Genomic DNA, 19700 nt, shown 5'->3' with positions numbered 1-19700 from the left:
AGAAATTGCCACAATAACAGCTACAAATGGTCAGCTGGCTTTAGTTCTATGTCTTTTATAGCAGTCTATGCTGGATGGATTAAGAAAAAGGCATAGAAAGCCTGAGATGTGCCAATTTATTTTCCTCTAGTCTATTTACTGAAAGATCCCACTAGGGCTTTGGTTTTTGGTTTTGGTTTTGTTGTTTGTTTGGGTTTTTGTTGTTGTTGTTTTTTAAAAATTATTTTAGTAAGCACACAGTAACATAACAAACAACAACAACCAAAAAACCCCACAAAAATCCCATTATTTTGCGTGAGATCCTATCACACAGCCCAGCCATATGGGATCCACAGAAGAAGGAAATGGTCTTTTCTGAGGACACCTACTGATTATCTGGGGTGTTGCTGTGCTTTCCAGTACAGCTTTTCTGGTGATGTTTACTTCTGCTCTGTGGGTGAGGATAGTCCAAATAAATCCAGGGACCCAGATGTGAGCACAGTTGAATAAGATGTGAGCAGCTGGTATTACCATTGCTGACAAACCCCTGGGACTCAGCAGCACTAGCAGCTTGGATGCTGAATGTCTGGGCTTGGCCTGCTGAGCCATTCTGGTGAGGTAAAAACTGTGCAGTTTTGTCTCATGTGCTCTCATAGATCTGAGGAAAAAAAAAGTCCGGGGTCATTTCTTTATAGCTGAGCAAACCCATACACAGGGAAGGGAGAAAGCAGAATAGAAACATCTGTCTTCCAACTCAGCACCCCAAAATCATAAATCGCCTCCCTTTTCCCTCTTTCCCTATTCACTATGTAGAATTAAAACCCAAGAGATTTCAGCAAGTAGCAGAACAGGTCTTTTTGCAAGCCTCTCCTGCCTGAGCATCCAGGCATGTTTCTGTTTCCTTCACATGCAGCTAGAAATATCCCTGCTGAGAAAGGAAAATGAAACTAATTAACTGGTGATGTTTTTCTGTTCCCATGATTTCCATAAATCCAGATGAACATAGATGCAGGTGTTATGTGAGCACTGGTGCCCAAATCAAAGTTCAGGGAAGGACAAAGAAGAAGAGAGAAAAGGGCAAGGAAGGGGGGCTGATGCCTGTTGCTGTCCCTGCCAGTGACTTGGCAGCCACTTGAGGATGAAACCCGAGTTCACATTTAGTCTCACTTCATCTCTGATAATTGCTGACTCTCTTTCAATGAAATATTCCCCTTTTGAGTTTACGCAGCCAAAAAAAGTGTGTTCCCCAAAAATCACAGGACATAATAATTTCCTAGAATAATTTTTTGCCTGCCTCTATGTCGCAGACATTTTTTCACAGAAATCCTTTCTTTCAGATTTCTGTGTCTTCTGGAAGGCTGAGGCCTCAGAAGAGAACATAAAAAATTATTATCAGCTGCTGGGGAATGCAACAGGGGCACCTGTTTTGATTGGTGATTGGTTCATGTTCCCATGTTTATAATTAAGGGCCAATCACAAAGTGTAAGCTAGGGACTGAGTCCTTGGCCACAACTTTGTTATGGATTCTTTCTATCTATGCTTAGCCTAGCCTAGCAGCTCTGCAAACCTCACTCCTTATTCTATTAGCACAGTCTTAATGTATTATATATAATATATAATAAATTCAGCCTTCTGATTCAAGAAACAAGATTCACTGTCTCTCTATTACCACCAGCGACCCACACAGGCGCAGTAATACCTCTAATCTCCAGAGGTGTTCTGCTCACAAGGTTTCCACAGCCAGCACAGCTGCTGGCAGAGATGGGCGATGTGCTGCATTAAAGCTGAGAGCACCTTTGCTGGCCCTCAACACAGCCTTCACTCTGAATTTCAAAGTTGCTAGCAATCTGTATTAATCAAAGTTATCCCTGTACCTTTGCAGTGCCTGAAATGTGCAATTCGCACAGGCAGACTAAGCCAAAACCTTGCTAAAACAGTGAGGTGTTCACCTTAAATTGATCCAGCCTGAGAGTGAGCTGATTCTCTTCTGAGGCTGGCAACCATCACAACCCAGCATCCACCTTATCTCACCATAGTGAAAAGAGGAAAACACAAATTCCTAACTGCTGCTTGATATACACACAGATCACCATTCACCCAAGATTTCTGCTAAAATCTTCTAAACTACTTTAAAAAAAATCAATTTGGTTTAATTTGATGTAAATTTATTAATTTCTGATATTTCCAAATGACAATTTTCTATCTGATTTCACTTTTCCTCGCATCATATAATTAGATTACCTAATGGGAATTGTCAAAACACTGCAACTTTGACAGAGATGTCTGAGCAGAGCTACAGCTTGGAGAAGGGGTTATAACACCAGGGAAAAGCTTACCCTATTGCACTGTATGTAGATTAAGGTACTTTGAGTTTAAAATAACATGGCTTTAGCACAGAAACCTATGTGGCTGGCAAAACCAACCCCCCTTACTTTTAGGAAATGTTAGAAGAGGTAAAAAAAAATGAAAGAGAAATACATAGTTTTCCATATGAAAACTGCTTTCTTTGTTGGCAGGCATGTTGAACAGGGACAGCAGAGTGCTGGATAAATGCAGTCAATGCCTGTAAGCCAGAGTTGCTTGGATAATAGCTATCCAGCTGGTGAAGAAATGAGAAACATCCATCTAAGGCACCTTAACTACATTTTAAACTAGAAATATACCTGTAGACCCTCAGGTGCACTTGAAGAGGAAGAGCTTGTAATTTTGCACATTTGGTTGTTGTCCTGCAGGGTAGCAGACATTTCTCTGTACAACTTGGCCTGGGGACAGCCAATGTCCCTTTGAAAGCTTTGAAGTTTGGGGTATGTTCTCTATGAAATGCTATCGAGGACAAAAAGAGTGTTAGCAGTCTAAGGAGAGAGGAGGATGACATGGTGATATCAATCAACTGAGTGCTTGGAGTAAGAAAAAGGAACATCCTTAAGAAAATTTAAATATGGCAGCACACTGTCTCAGCCCATTCCCTTGACAGAATATTAGGCTGAGCCTCTTTTTCGTTGCAGGTGGTTTTCAGGAGGGTTGGGCTTGTTGGTTTTTTTAAAGAAGATGGTAAATCAGACCTGATATATCAAATGAAAAATTATTTCTTCCCACTTAAATGGAGCTTATTATTAATTCCCCAGGTCTGACTCACAGAGCAGGAAATATATTTTAATCCTGTCAGGCTGTTGTGGCGGTCACGACGAGCGCGGAAGCGCAGACGCGCTGACGTGTGCCGAGCTGCGGTGGGCCTGGGTACCACCGTCAGCGTGCCTGTGGAGAAATGTAACCTGCACTGCTGGCTAAGACAGATAAGGCAGCCAATTTAACATGTGGTTTTAAGCAGCTCTAAATGCATTTCATCTTTTAAAGGCAGATTTAAGTTAAGGCCCTGGTTTAGCAACACAAAACTCCACGTTAATAATTTTCTGATTGCTGATTTGAAACAACTGCTGAAGCAAACAAATGATGTCAAAGTTTAAATGTTTCAAATGTGAATGCAAGTCAATATTTCTGATTGATCTGATTATTTAACTTCACCTTCTTAGAAAAAGCTGACCATAGCAAAATGTGTTTGAACCTCTGTACTATTATGATACAATTGATAAGATTTATTTCCTGGTTTAGGTGACTTAATTAGAATCCACTTTCAACGCTTATAATGCAACTGAACAAGTACTGGAGCAATTGTTTAAAATTATAAATCCTTGCCACTACTGATGGAATAGGATTTGGAAAAAGGTGTGTGGAAAAACAGCATTTTCAGCTGACCTCAGTGGGGGTGATAGCTGAACCAGAGTAATCATCAAAAACATGGCAGAGTGAATGAATGGGTATAGTCAAGAAAATCATCCCTGGCAGAATAGTGTGCATCATAAATGCAGAATAACTTCAAATTGTAATCCTTTTCTTCCATATAAAAGAAAATGAAACAAGAACAGAACAGAATAAAAAGATGCTTTTCAAAGAAAAGGAAGCTTGAAAATGGGAAGAAATTCTTTGCTGTGAGGGTGGTGAGGCACTGGAACAGATTGCCCAGAGAAGTTGTGGAAGACCCATTCCTGTCAGCATCCAAGGCCAGGCTAAATGGGGTTCTGAGCTACCTGGTCTAGTGGAAGGAGTCCCTGCCTATGGCAGGGGAGTTGGAACTAGGGGATTTTTAAGTACCTAAACCATTCTATGATTCTATGAAAACACAACATAAGAACTTGTGGGAAAACCTAGTAAGATCTATTAAAGAGCCTGTCACCTATTTAGCACACACTCTTTTAAACCCTCATTCATAATTGATACAAACATATTTATTTGACAAAGAGCATTTCACACTCTTGTACCTCTGGGAGAGGCTACCAATTTACACTTTACTGGGAAAGTTACTGTGGGAAGCCTGTTACAGCTGTGTTCAGTTTTAGCCACTATCAGCTGTGTCTGCAAGGGCACCTCATGGCTCTCCTGCTCCCATCAGTTCTGCTTCTTCAAAGGTGGAATGACTCCAGATACATTTCCATAGAACATACACACCTTGAGACATGCACTTGGCAGCCCACAGCCCAGGACCTTCCATTGAATGCACAGGAAAATGAGATAAAGAAAAGTCTGGAATCTTCTGAGCTGGGTGTTCATTACAGGCAGGTGGGAGCTGCTTGTAGCTAAATATAGCTTGGAAAGTCTCTGGGCCTGGCAAGGACTGGGTCATTAGAGAAAAGCAAATAACTTAGATAAGGGAGAGCTTGGCAAACACACATATTAACTGGAAACAAGATAATGTTGCACTACTGGTTTTATAGCACATTCTTAATTGCTGTAATCCAAGAGTCTACAAGGGCAAGGCTGCAGGTGCAGTAGGACCACTATAACTTACTAATAATTTTATTTATGAGCCCGAGTTTCCTCCTACTTTCTCTCTTTGCACATAGATGGAATATCTCTGTAGTCTGGATTTTTTTTTTTTATTATGGTCTTACAGACTGGAGCACAATGACCCCCATATCTGGAGTCTCCAGGTACTGCTGTAATACAGATAAATAAATGACTGATAACAATGCAGCCAGATAAATAAAATACACCGACCTGATATGAATTACTGCATTAGTTAGGCAATTTCCACTCAGTAGCACTTTCTTACTCAGGGTACTAACCCACCAAAACAAAGCAAGAGTATTTTTTTTCATTACTGTATGTTATATTATGTTTAGTTTGTATTTAGTTTTCTACCTTCACTGAAATCCATCTGGAAAATTTTTGTTTCCTTTACTGAACTCGGTGCTTGTCACACCTGGAATACTGTGTGGAATTCTGGTCCCTGCTGTACAAGAAAAGATGTGGAGAGGCTGGAGAGGTCCAGAGAAAGGCCACAAAGATGATCAAATGACTGGGCAACCTGACATATGAGGAAAGGCTGAAACTAAAGGATTGATTCACCCTTGAGAAAAGGCAGCTTTGGAGGACCTTATCACCATGTTCCAGTATTTAAAGTGTGGCTACTAAGAGGGAGACTCTCTTTTTACCAGAAGCCTCAGGAAAGGGGCGAAGGATAATGGGTACAAGATACTCTTGGGGAGATTCTGATTGGACACAAGAGGAGAAAATTTCACAATAACAATCAGCCACTCATTTTTTACAAGGAGAAGAATCTCCACAGGAAGTGGGGGATTCCCCAACGTTGGACATTTATGAAATTAAGCTGAACAGGCTGCTGGACCATCTTGTCTATACCATGCTTTTGCCAAGAAAGGTTTGATCAGGTGATCCTTGAAGTTTCCTTCCAACGTGGTACTCCATGATTTTGTGATTGATTCTGCTGAATTTTTTAATGTTTGTTGACTTTTGGTGGCTAATGGTGATAACACAAGGGTGGCAATGGGAAAAAAGGTCCAGTGTTGGATTTACACAGGCACCCCTGAAGGTCATGTGGCCAGGCAAGACATGTAATCCCATGGGAAACAGAGCAATGGTTAGTTCAGCTTTAAAATACCCTTCCCACATATGCCAGGTGCTCCTGGGCACCACACCCTAAGCACCAAGGTGAGGGGCCAGCAGAGCACCAGAAGGTGGAACAAACCACTATGGAAAACTCTTGATCTCGCACCTGAAACTTGGTATTCATTTGCCAGCTACCAGGTGAATCCCACCTCACCCCAACACAATGCCATGTGATGGAGGGTCTTTTGGCACAAAGAATTTCAGGGCTGAAAGTAGTGCAGTGGGCTAGGTTTGTAGGGATGGAGAAAGAAGAAGATAGAGAGAATTTCTTGTCCTGGAAGACAAGATAGGTGGGATCATCTATGTCTCTTCTTTGGTTAAATCAAAGTTGGGCATAACTGTGATATATTTCACAGAAATTGCCAAAGGTAAAGGTAGACAGTCTTTTGAATGTTTGACACCAATTTACGTACATTTCTCATGCTTTCAAACCCACAATAAATAAAGGAGAAAATATTATTACCTACTTTCATGGTTATCACTTCTTGTTTTTCCTGGCATACTTCAGATTCTTACATAAATTGCAGCCTTTGTTTTAGAAACAAGGTATTATTTCTCATGGTTAGAGAGAAAAAGATGAAAAACTTAACCCTGAAGTCAAAATTCAGGAGTTACGCCAAAGAAAACTGGTATTTATCTTCATTTCACAGCTCATTTTTTAAGTCTATCCTCTGATTTGTAGAGCTGATACAGTATATTCAGTGTCCTGGCCTGTCAAGAGTGGTATTTGAAGTACATGAGTAAGCTAAGAACTAAGCACACTGGAATTCTATGGCAATGTTGTGTTTGCCCCACAACAGAGAACAGAGGAAGATTTTAGAACAGAAATAATATTGCAGAGTGGATAAATAAATATTGTGTGAATGCTTTGCCTTGCTTCTTTGAGAGCTCATCAGGTAATAGCTTTTCTATACAGATGAGTGTTCTCGACGTTCAGGAAAACTCAGGTAATTGAGTGGAACAACTCAGCACAAGTGTTTAGCATGCACTAATTCTTTAACTCTCCTTTTCTCCCCTAAGGTACATTTGTAATGACAGCACAAGCAACATAAGATTAGTTTATCATTTTTATCACTACTGATATTGCAATTTACATGGTCATTAGGATATATAAATACTAAAAATTAGCAGGAATTAAAGATGATGTGTAGCATATACCTCAATAACTTTTCATTTTAATAATTGCTCAAAGCAGAGTACTCTGGGTAACCTGCCATAGCAGGTCCTGGCCTGAGGTTGAAGAACACCTGCTCACTCCAGCAACTGGTGGCCATCCTCAAGTCCCTCTGAAGATTATTGCCTGCAGCCATGGGTAGCAAGGGTTTACCCTGTGTCTTGGGTTACAATGAAAAAGTGTAACCAAAGTATGTGTTCTGTGACCATCTTCATAAGCTGTTAAAACAGATGGGGCAGTGTTCCTTATCTCTTCCATGGCTCATCCCTGATAAGTCCCTCCAAGGGCTATATCTTTTCAAATGGGCCATCAAGGTCTCCCAGCATGTCTTGTAGAATTATCTCATCTCATTCTGAGAGGCCCTGCCCAGAGGGAGGAACCAAGCATTCCTACCTGGATATAATCTGAGGCTTGGAACACCACAGGAGCACTACCACTGGATTCCCAGAGGACACAAGCTCGATACTCACCACTGGACCTCCAGAGAAAGATCAGATCTTTCCACAGGATCGCTGCTTCAACAGAACCACATCCATCACTCCAACAGGACTGTAGCCACCATTTAATCAGACTGCTACCATCACAGGGTGTGAGATCATATTCTGACTCTGTCAGTTTAACTCAGTGTTTCTGTACTATTGCCTTTATCTTAATTTTTCTATTAAATTGCAGCTCTGACTTGGAATTTCCCAGTGTTTTGGTTTTGAACTGGTACACCCTGGGAGCACCAATCATTTTTGTGACTCTAGATTGCTCTTAATCATCACAATTCCATGTGTAGCACTACAGAACCATCACCACATCTGTAAGTTAATGTGTTGCTGCTGAAAGCTAAATTTGCCAATTCCAGTGACACGGGAGTGTTGTATGATAAGGGAAACTGTGTTGTGTTTTGCTGAAAGCAGCGTGACCACAAAAGCTGACCAGCCCTGGTAAGCTAGTAGCACTTTGCAAACACATTTATAGAACCCTGGAACTTGGTTGCACTGATGCATCTCTCCCAGGGGAAACAGCCATGTGGAAGCATTTGAACAGTGGGAAGGACATCTAACTAGATTAAACCTTCACATTGATTCTTTTCCAGTTTGGAACTTCTTTATGTGGTTTATTATGCATTGTTTAGTCACAGTGTCTAAAGAGAAGAAGTGGTGCATCAGGAACCAGAGACCAGCACTTGTGTAATGCACAGTCTGGATCCTGACCATGCAGCAGGATACACCATCTGTGAACTAGAACCACTTAAGAAAAAGGGGAAGGTGCTGCCATTCTTACCCTCATTTGAGTAAAAACGTCAAGTGTGTCTAAGACCTCCATTAGGCTAGTGAGTAAACATGTAAAATCCAAAAATAAGAAAAGATAAACCTGGAGATAGTTTGTCTTGTTCCTGTTCTGTGGATCTTATGATACAAACCATTAATAACCCCAAATGAGAGAGGCTCTGAAGCCAAGAAGCCCAAGGGTTGGGATTTATCACTGTGCTCCTTTACAAGGCCTTAGGCAATGTTAGATGTCTTTTTTCCGGCACAAATAATTGCAGTCTTGTCTTGGTTTATGAGTTACTTTAGATGTTATTTTCTGCTATTTCGCATATTGCCAAAACAAAGATGTTACATCTGTTTCATTTAAAACTACTAGGTCAGGCTTACAGCCAAGCATCAAACCAGTTTTGAGGAGTTAGCAGAATTAAGCAGTGACTTATTCCTTCGCATTTCAAAATTGCCTTTAATTTTATTACATTTGTCAATGTAAGCACTAAAGTTTTAATGATAGCCATTCTGAAAAAGGCACCTCTCAGAACACTCTTTTTCCAAGTTATGAAGTCTGTGATAAATTATTTTAAACAATTTTGAGCTGAGTCTGAGGCCACAATAAATGATGTCTTTATCTTACTTTGCATAGTAATTATGTAATAACTGTGACACCATTGTTGTCCACACTACAGGGAAGTTATAATTCAGTTTTAATAGTTTAAAACAATGCTTTGTTATACCAATGGCATGGTTGTTTATTTTCATTTAGTGTGTTATATTTTGGAATGCACAAATAATTTATTTAAATAAAGGAATATATACAAATATGATGAAGGAGAGAAACTCTACAGAATACAATGGCTGCATGCACTGGGGATGAGGCTATGATTTTCTTCAGAGGTGTGGAACTGAAAACTAGGAAAAGTTCTGAAGCTGTGCTGAAAATCCCATCACCACATCGAAGGATCTTCAAACCTGCAACACATATTATGAATAAAAAAAACCCCACATTAAACACATATAAAAGCCCCCACTGAAAAAATTCAATGTTAAAACTGCCTAAAACATTCACTAATAGCTGCAATGAGAAATATATATGCATATTTGCAGTTGAAGATTGTATATGTGTCTCTAACAACAACATATGCATTATGAATTTCCAAAAATCTGTACTTGATTGTAAAAATTGCTACCAGAACTTGCCTCTACATCCTGCTACCCTGGTACCTCGTTTTACATGGCTGAGACTAGCTACAACGCTGCCTTACACCATTAAATAGCACTTAGTGAAATTAAGCTAAATAACTATGGTATGTTGAGATACAAATTTCTTAAAGATATATTTTTCACAAAAACTCAGAAGTAAACAACTTCCAAAGAGCACTCACTGAGCCAAACAAAATCACATCATGCTGTAAGCACCTTTAAACAAAACCCAAGTTCAAAGCCTCCATCCTAAAATATTATGGTATTCTACTGCTCATTATCAAGCTTTAGAAATATATTGAAAAGGGTGCTGAAGGCAGGATTTTATCCAGAGATCCTCTGCTTGCAAACAGATGTTTTGTCTACACAGAAGGAAAGGTTACAAGTAAGAGAACAGGGAAAAACACCAGGAGAAATGCATTTGCCATTATTTTCCCATTTAAAAGTAGCACATCAACTCTTGACTAAATATCTAATCTGCCTCCACAGTCACTGGAGAGACATGGGCACCTCAGAGGGCAACTGAGACCGTGCCTATTTTAGGAAGGAAAGTTCATTCTGGAGTTACCCATCCCTCTGACTGACTCCAGAGGCAACCTAGATGAGTACTTCATACTAGATATCTAATTTTTAAAGAGGCAGCATCAGGAAATATACAGCCTATTACAGAGCATTAAACATTTCCTCATCACTCCACAAGACAGACAAAATCAGAAACATGCCATATCACACATTTCTGTCATAAGAACTTACTTGTACTCAGGTCAAGGCACCTCCTTTTTTTTAATATTTAACTTCGCATTTTGCAATTAGTTTCTAAAAGAATTTCTCTAAACTTTCTTTATATGGTCAGACATACACCCAAACTAGAACATCTTTTGGGGCGTATTTCAGTCAGCAAAAGTGAAATGCCAAACCAGGCCTGTCAAGCTGAATAGAATTAAGTCATTTATCATTATCTCAGTGTTTAGTTACAAAGTTCAGTTCCCACAAACTCATGAGGTATCACTCTCTGTCACTGATTCACCGAGTGCAAATTACATTTTCTCCATAACTAGCTTTTTGTGCAACTATTTCTAAAACATTTACTGAATTTAAGTTTGGAATAATAGCAGCCTGCCTTTCATTCATTCATTCCTTCAGCCTGGCTTCCTCCAGGAAAAAGGCTTGGGAAGCTGTGCTGTGTGTCCATCTGTCCAGCCCTGTGTGCCCCTCCTCACTTCCTCCCCAGCTTTCACACCCTTTGGACAATTGCAACCAAGCCAAGGAGAGGCACACTGATTTTAGAGATGTTTAGCTCCTGATGTGCCATGAAACACAGGACTGGATAGAAAGAAAATTTAATTGTGCCCTCACATGGAGGAAAAAGTTGGAGTGGGCTCCAGAATCCATACAGAGTTTTATCCTAGAAAACATATCCATAGGAAACTAGGCATCATTGCTCCCAGAACTCCCATAACTGTCAGCAATGAGTGAAAAACACCATACTCAGTTTAAAGTGCTGTTACAGGGGGTAAGAAATAAAAATCTGCTTCTAATTAATTCTTGATCTTAACTGCAGACTAGTTTGTTACTATGCTCATGAATTTTTGCTCCCTGGTGTGATATAAATAGCATTATTGAAACAATAATAATAATAATCACAAAATGTTTGTGATGAAGGGGTGAAAATTACAGAGAGTATTAGACTATTAGGGAGATATATTAGAGAGTATGAGTGCTAACTACCCTGTGTGTTGCCTCAAATTCAAGACAGTGGAAATTTCCCATTATGTGAGGGCTCTCCCTTGTCATTACAAAACACAAAATAGTCTAATACATTTCACTGCACTTCATGCAGTTTTTCAGATAAGCATCTGCAGAGAAAATTGCATCCCCACAGCTGTGGTTAGTCATCAAACCATCAGCCAAGGCTCTCCCTACACAAAAACTGCAGGTCTCATGAACAACCTCCCTGGATGGCAGTAGGAATTTTGGGTCACCTTTCAGTCTCATGATCATGCCCTAAATTCAATGCTACAGCCTATTATTTTTAAGTACTCAAGTAGTCTAGTTGAGCCTTTGCAGAGCACTTGTTTGAAGACTCCTGAGAAGACAGCTGCATAAAACATTTATTTCTGCAGTAGAAGTATTGTCAGCAAACTTCAGACAATCAGTGAAGGCTTAAACTGAGCTCATTCATGTTGGATTGTGAGTAAAACCAGTATTTTCCTTCATGAGCCAAAACTACTCCTGCATCTTACCTTTTCAACATACTTAATTTTCAGCTGTGTAAATTGCAGTCACTGCTACAGTATCTTACATTATGGCTAAATTGTCATTACCTAAATAGATAAATACATTATGTACATTTGAAACCCCAGTGTTGTTTGAAACACCACTGTTACTTTAGCCTAGTGCAATGGAAATAAAAAGGCCTTTTTTCCCCTTTGCAAAGCATTAGATACAAAACCAGTGTGAAATACTGTATTTTAAAGAAAAGTCACTGCTGTGCATTTGTGTATGAGTTAATATAAGTGCATATTTACCACTTATACATCTTTAGAGGAAAAAATTAAACTTGTGTGAGCAGCAAGACGTCATCTTTGGAGCTCTAATAAGTAAGGAATCATCATCAGACATCAGCATACAATTCTATGTAAAAAATGCCCAGAATGAGGCAAGCACTGTGGGAGTGCTTCCCTTCCCATGAATAACGGGTATAGCCTGCTCCCAAAATTAGCAAATGAGGAGTTTGGACTATATCACACCTGGTGAGGCACTTCATGCACTCATAGATGGTGCTATCTCTCAGGGAAAAAAGGAATTAAATGTTTGGGTTTTTTAAGGACGTGATTAGCCAGCTTTTGGTGGTATGTTTTCTCCCTGTGAATCATATTTATTGATAACAAATGAGACTGTTAAATCCAAATGAGCTCTTCATACATACCTGGATCTAGGAATGTTTTCTGTGCTTTCCCTCAACAAGAGGTCTGAGATCAGTGTATCTGGGCTTGATCTCTTCCCATATCTGAGGAAAAATTTTTAAAAGTTACATTTTTGTATATATCACTTTTTATAAATGAAGACTGAGCACAGAACTATTAGTGATTCTTTTCTTTTCAGAAAAATAATTGAGCAGACAAATACCATTTTCCAGCAATTTTAATTTGCCTTAGCCACGTGAGCAAATGTTAATTCTTGTTTTATTTCCATATTTTTCTACATTTTCTCCATAATTATTTTACATTATAATATTGAGAAACTCCCAATATTTCTCAATTTGATGGCTGCCCCTGGATATTCTAGGACCTTGCACCTTACTGGTGAGAGCATGGAGGAAGAGGGAAGAAGCTGTGCATGATGTGACTTCCAAGCAGGTTGGTCTTGCCTGGAAACCCAGTTCCATCATCCCATGAACTTTCTCAGTGGTTTAGATTATACTTCTCCTTTATGAGAAATTTTGCAAGATTTTTTAAGGTAGCCAGCACATTTGGGGCTGCCCAACACATAGCACATTAGTTGGCAAACACTGAGCTATCTTGAATTCTGTGGCCATGAGAATGAAAACTTGCTTTTTCAGAGTTCTTCCTCAACTAGACAGGATATCAGGGACCTTTATCCTTTATTTACATAGCAGCTGGCTTTCTATTTGCCTTTTTCTTTTTAATCCTGAATGCTGTACATCACTTAACAGTACTGCAATTCCCATCACTTGGGAAGGAATTCAATCTCTTTTCCTTGGAAAACAGAAGTGGCAATGAGCAGCCTGCTTACATGACTACAAGGATTCATTAGCCTAAGAGTGATACCTATGAGCAAATGCTCCCTTGGTTGAAAAGAATGAAGATCACAGTTTAACTTGTGTGTGCAATTTCATTCTGGATCACAAAGTACATGAGCAGTTTTTGTGAATGCTGCTTCAGTGAAATTCTGAATTCAGAAAAATCAAAGGTGTAGTTAAGAACTAACATTTTATCCATTATTATCATGATGTTTCTCCAGTGACCCCAGTCATTCCAGTGGTTTAGATTAGCAAAAAAAAAATCTACCCAAACCTTCCAACCTACATTTAAACACCTAACAGTTTTAACTGTTGAGTGCATTGATTGCACTTGAATGGGGAAACATCTCTCACTTTTCATCCCTTTTCTTCAACCATTTGTGTTTTTACCTTGCTTTAATCATTTCAGTGCATCACCTGTGCTCCAGAAAGACAAAGCATCAGTTCCAGAAAGTTAAATTTCTTAATCTGAGCTGATTGAAAGCAGGGATTTGAAAAGAACCAGCCAGACACAGTAAAATGCTATTACAATAGTGCAATCAGGCATGATGCTGAATCAAATACCTTGCACTCCATCACCACCAAGGGATTTCTTTCTTTCTAGTTCCCTGCTCTGATTAATATGGATGTGACCTGGACTTCAACTGAGGAGGAAGCTAATTTTCTGTTATGTTAAAGAAACTGATTTAACAAATCAGAACTTGCTCTAGCACCTCACACTTGGACAAAACTCCCACAGGAAGTTTTGCCTGAATAAGAAATAGGCAGTAACCACCCACAGTGAAGAGATTCACTCAAATAATGAGGACCACTATGTTGGGGGAGATATACATTTTACATGAGTTCCTTCAGCATCTTGGCCACTCCATGCCAGTACCTGTGCTGGATGGACCCACCGTGTCCAAAGCTGCACACAAGGTGTTCACTGACTGCCACCAGCTGGGCTGCCCAAAGAACATCCACTCTTGCTTTGTCAGTCTCCTGTCTGCCCTGTCACTTTGCCCCTGGGAAACATCCATGCTACTGACTTACTAATTAGGGGTCACAGACAGAGTCAATCTCTTTTTCCTGATGCAAATGTCTGGAGACCTCTTTGCTCCAGCTGCTTCATGCCTTGCTCTGAGATATACACTAATCAAAAATCACGGCTGTTTTAAAAGGCTTAAAATATCACAATTCCAAGCCAGGTGAAAACACCTGGTCAGTTTTTATACTCCATTTGAGACATCAAGGCCTACTTTGGGGCATGCTGATAAGCCACAACTCCAGCTGAAGTCTAAGAGATTTAAGGAGCAAACATACTTATTCTGAATAAGGACACAGTATGTCAGGCTCAGCAAAATCTCAAAGCTTCCTATGGAAACTTTGGTCAATGTCCAATCCAGAAACTTGGATGTGTCTGATTCAGAAAATTGTCAAGAAACCAAAGCAAAGGGAGATCTGCTCCTGTGCCCATTAAAGGGTGTTGACAAGAAGCAGGAGCAGCAGCACTGCCCAAGTCACACACACCTTAATATACTTTCTGCCCTGCCTATAGCTCAAGTCATTTCCAGCAGAAATGGCCTGGCTGCTTTGCTAAAGCACAGAAGAGCCACAGATTCACTGAGAAGCTGCAAGTGACAAAAGAAAGAAGATTGTTTGTTAGCAAGAGGGAGCACAGGTAGCAGCAAATAGCAGGAGGAGGAAGAGTAAAGATGGACTCTGAAAAAAGCCTCCTGAACAGTGTGGTAGAGAGGTGTGAGGCAAGGACCACAGGACAGTTCAGGAAATGAAGGTGGAACTAATCCAAAGACACACAGACATTTGTAGAGCAGCAGTCTGCATCTGTCCTGGAGTCTCTTTTAGGCTATAAAGACCTGGCACATAAGGAACAAGGATCTCATCAGAAACAAGAAGCTTGAAAAAGGTCTCATGATCTGCACCATACAAGCACCCATTTACCTCAGGTATCTCAAAGGGGTATTAAAGCTGACAGGCACTGGTGTCTAAAGCTGAGATGGATCTGAAGAATTTCCAAGGAGGGAGGGAGCAAACAGCCAGATGGACAAGGTCTAAATACAAGAAGAGAAGGATGGTCTGGAAGGAAGAAGCTCATTGAGCTCAGGTGAAGACTCTGTGGGTCACAGTACCTCAGAGGGGAATGGCACTCAAATGTTTGAGTCAGGCCAGAAGCAGAAGGCAGAAAGATGAGCCAGGAGGGGGTGGGGAGGGGGTTGGTGGCATTCATAATCACAAAAACATCAAATAAGGCAGGGCAGATGAACCTGAAGAAAAAAAACCTATCCATTTCCTCATCTCCTCTTTTGCCAACAACTTACTGCTTCACCTCAGGAGCTACAGGCACCAGGCTGGGTGAGAGGCTGAGCACAGCTTGCTCACCCACCCACAGAAGGAAGCAGGGTGAGCCCCTGGACCTCATCCTCCCCCTGTCACAGGGCTCCCAAGCAGTGCCATGCACAAAAAGCAGAGATAAAAATCTGTTAGAAGAGATAAAACTTTGAGCACATCTGCTCAAACAGACCAATCATCCTTAGACCGGTCTAAGGATGCTTCAAAAGTTATTGATTCATTTTGCAAGTGACTGTGTCACTGCCAAAACAGGAAACCTCCAGCAGCTCAGTTAAGCTTTCCAAATGGAGGTGGCAATGGCTTTATTTCTGGACTGTTCATTCACCACACTGGAAAAACAGCACACCTTTCTGGTTTTTTAGTTAACCTGTGGAGTCAACTTTTAAATGCATATCACAAAGTTGTCTCTGTAGTGCTTTTTTCTGCCAACTGTCTTGTACTTCCAGTTCAACTCTGTTCCTTTTAATACATGGATGGGTAGGAAATACGAGGAAAATCTAAAGAACAAAATTTAAATTTTATTCATCAGAAAGAATAACTATTTCAGGTCTCTTGGAAATCCACACAAAAGAATGAAACTGGTTTCCCTCTCTGAGTTGTGTACTTACAATCAATAAAATTGGAATAAAAGCTACACAGTCAATATTAAAGCAAGCACACAGAGCAGACACCAGAAGTGAAGGCTGAAAGAAACGAGGAGGGGTGGTCATTTGGATTTGGGATTTTTTGTTTTTAAATATGACTTTGCTTTGGACAGGAGCCACCTTTGAAAAGGGAGATGAAAGAAAGAAAAGAAGGGATGAGACACCAGCCTGGAGATCCCATCACATGCAAGAGAAAACAGCAGCAGAGGCAGAATTTGAGGACTGGATTATTTTAACAGTAATCTAGACAAAAGGTTATTTGAGTGCAGACTGCCACACAGAAGCATGCCTCACATGTGAGCCAGTTGTGAATATTGCTTTAAAAGTTCAGAACCGAAGAACTGTATTTCTATCAGCCCCTTCATCCATCTTATGCACTTAGGGCAGTAGCACACACAATGTCAGGGGCTTCTGGGAAAGCTCTCAGTTGCATGATAGCCACCCTTCTAATTTAATTCTTCAGACTTCTAGAGGGAAAAATGAAAGCCTAAAGCCTAATTTTAGACTCTCATCTGGTCTTGATATCAAACAATAGATAAATATGTCAAAGCTCTTCTGTGTCACGCACTATTGCACGACCTCAGAGCGAATATCTATCAATCCCACAGCCCAACTAGACAGACCATTCTTTATCAAAGAAGATGATTTTTTTATAATAACTTGCCCTTTTTTTTTCAGGCTGAGCCTTTACCCATACTTTAACAAGCATGGTCAACACAGAAAGCCAGTTTAGAGCCAGGGAGGCTTGCGTTCACACTCTTTGGGCTTGAGTTCTTGGTCTTGAGAGAGGTTTTGTTTAGGGCTAGGGGTTTTTTGACACTCGCAGCTGCATGAAGTAGCCTACAAAGCACAAAACACCTGGACTACTACAACTTCACAACGGGCACTTTTTCTCACCAAAATCTTCACTGGAGTCAGTGTCAGCAACAGAAGTGGGAAACTGCTCCTAGTGCCCTGTCTAGCCGTCTCCAGCTCCCAGGTTAGTTATCTTTCCTTTTTGGGGTTCCTCCCTGTGCACGCTGTTTGTGCTCCTGCCTGCCAGCCTGTCTGTGCCAGAGCTAGAAGAGGCTGAGAGAGCAGAGGCAGCATTGACACTCCTGCCCCTTCTGCCAACTTGGGCGGTGGAAATTCAGCTCCGGACCCGTCGGCAGCTCAGGGTTTCACGGGCACTGCTCTCTAATCTGAGCACCACGTCTTTCTCCGTGTCCTTGGGGACAGCAGCGAGAGACACTCGGTGTGAGGGGACACCCCACCTTCCTCCCCTGAGCCTCGCCAAGGAAAAAGTCAGCCCGACAGCGGGCGAGGGAGATGTGCGCCGTCCCGCTGTGCCTACCTCTGCCTGGTGATGAGGTTGATGTAGTGCCTCAGCGCCGAGTAGTATCTGGCCATGTCCTCTGCGGGGGCGTCCTCGCCGGGGCTGTCCGGTTTGGAGGGGTACGCCTCTGCCAGCGTCCCCAGGCAGACCAGCAGCGACAGGGCGAAAGTCAGCACCGACACCCACAGCCTCACGGTGCCCTGCATCTGCTCGGCGGGGCGGGATGGACGAGAGCTGCCGTCAGCACCTGCCCCGACGGCGGCAGCAGCGCGGCCGCCCCAGCGCAGCCCCGACCGGCCCGGACAGCCCCGCGTCCCCGTCCCCATGGCTGTCCCCGTCCCCGTTCCCATCCCGTGCCCGCCCCGTCGCGGCACTCACGGCGGCGGCTGCAGCGGAGCGGCTCTCGGCTCGGCTCGGCGCTTCTGCCCGGGCGTCGGGGCTCCGAGTGCGGGGCTCCGCACCCCGCCGCCCTGCTTTAAGGCTTCCCGGCAGGCAGGAGGGGCCTCGGGCGATCACGCCTCGCCGGCTCCGGTCCCCCCCGCCCCGCTCCGCCTGCCCCTGCCCCGGGAGGGGCCCGGCCGGGAGGGGCCGGGCGGCTCCGAGGGGGCGGGCGGTGCCGAGCCCCGCGCAGCCCCCGCGCCGCCCCCGCCGCCCCGGAACCCGCCCACGGCTGCCCCGGGATGTGCTCCGGGACCGGCGTCCTTCCCCCAGCGTGGCGGAGCGGGAGCCTGGGTGTCTGCAGCTGTGGGGCCGCCGTGCTTCCCGAGCTCCCCGGGGACAGAGGTGGGACAGCCGTGCTGTCCCGCACCCATGGCACGGCAGGGGCCCCGAGCTCGGGCTTTGTAGCAGTGGTGCTGCCGGACATAAAGCCAGGAAAGCGGGACGGTTTGGACAGCCAAAAGTACCAAATCAGTGCCACAGGCTCAGACATGATAGCCGGTAAATGGGTAAATTAGAGACTCACACAATGGTTTGTGTTGGAAGAGACCTTAAAGACCAGATGGTTCCAAATCCTTGGACCATGGAACTAAACACCTTCCACTAAACCAAATTGCTCAGAGACCAATCCAGTGTGGGTTTGGGCACTTTCAAGGCATCCGCAACAAATCTTAAAGTTTAACTTCCTAGGGGACTGCAGCAGAGCTGCAAATCTACCTCCCTCCACACCTACTCTGCCCCCCTGCTCTGGGCTACCTTCTGGGTATCTGTTCTAAAGTTGCTTTATTCTGTTTCATTTCTATGCCTAAGACACAAATCACAGAAAACAACTCACCAATGCCATGGGATCACAGTTGCTGTCCTGACCCAGGGGAACCACTGCTGAATCTGGAACACAGAACTTGTCCTAGAAACATGGGACTACTGATTCAGCTGTCAGACTTACATGTCTCCTTGTCCAGATCTGAGTCAGTGGGGAGAGATGGGCACCCTGACAGTGATTTGAGCCCTCATACAAAAGAGGTCTGAGACAAGCAGAGTGGGGATCTTCTGCTAACACACCCTTCTCCACTGGTGACAGGAACAGCTTGGGGGACTGGGCTAGGCTGGACACCTGACTACCAGAGTGCCTGAAGTTGGGTAAGATTAATCCACTTCAAACAAAGCTTCAGAATTTGGTAGATTTGGAAAGTAGCCTTGCGTGTTAGTAAAATAAGGTTAATTTTTTAGAAAGAGATAATTTGATTAGCATCTTGACTAATTCCAATTGGAATGACAAATCATGACTCTCATAATATCTTACTTTTACTTTTATTTGAAGGCAAAATAGCAAACACCCAAGTAAGAACATTTGATATACTGACAAAAGGCTTCAGGACATATTCTAAAATTCTATCATTTATATACTACTGTTACTAATTTCTGTAGTTATTATCGTATGCAGTTATTGGTTTAATAATAATCCAGCAGATTCTGAAAAAATATATTCAGTTTGGAAAAGCAAAGCCAGGAATTGTTTTCATCACTCCAGAAACAGAATCTCAATATTATCTGAGGAAAAAAACCCCACAAATTAGAAAATAAATGGCTCTTGTGCTGTGCAACTAAGCTCATGAGA

The 19700-nt window shown here is 42.3% G+C and overlaps 1 protein-coding gene across 1 annotated transcript; it reads right to left on the bottom strand.

Moving 5' to 3' along the window:
- Positions 1-8718: 8718 nt before the first annotated feature.
- On the bottom strand, positions 8719-18125 carry NPY (neuropeptide Y). Its single transcript, XM_058816189.1, has 4 exons — positions 18023-18125; positions 17663-17850; positions 12503-12583; positions 8719-9342 (listed from the first exon to the last, which is right to left on the bottom strand). The coding sequence occupies exons 2-4, from the start codon at positions 17848-17850 to the stop codon at positions 9318-9320; spliced, it is 294 nt and encodes a 97-aa protein (XP_058672172.1). The 5' UTR covers positions 18023-18125; the 3' UTR covers positions 8719-9317.
- Positions 18126-19700: the final 1575 nt, after the last annotated feature.

Source organism: Ammospiza caudacuta, chromosome 1 (assembly GCF_027887145.1).
Source record: "Ammospiza caudacuta isolate bAmmCau1 chromosome 1, bAmmCau1.pri, whole genome shotgun sequence".
NCBI classification, from domain to species: Eukaryota; Metazoa; Chordata; class Aves; order Passeriformes; family Passerellidae; genus Ammospiza; species Ammospiza caudacuta.
Note: the sequence above shows the minus strand (reverse complement) of the source record. Positions and strands in the feature narration are given on the sequence as shown.

Bases quoted from the DNA above. Each gene is read 5' to 3' on its own strand.
- NPY (XM_058816189.1), bottom strand. From the start codon at position 17,850: ATGCAGGGCACCGTGAGGCTGTGGGTGTCGGTGCTGACTTTCGCCCTG. The intron at 12,584-17,662 runs GTAGGCACAGCG...ATTTTTCCTCAG, and splicing joins AACCTCATCACCAGGCAGAG to ATATGGGAAGAGATCAAGCC. The intron at 9,343-12,502 runs GTATGTATGAAG...TATGTGTTGCAG, and splicing joins GAAAACATTCCTAGATCCAG to GTTTGAAGATCCTTCGATGT.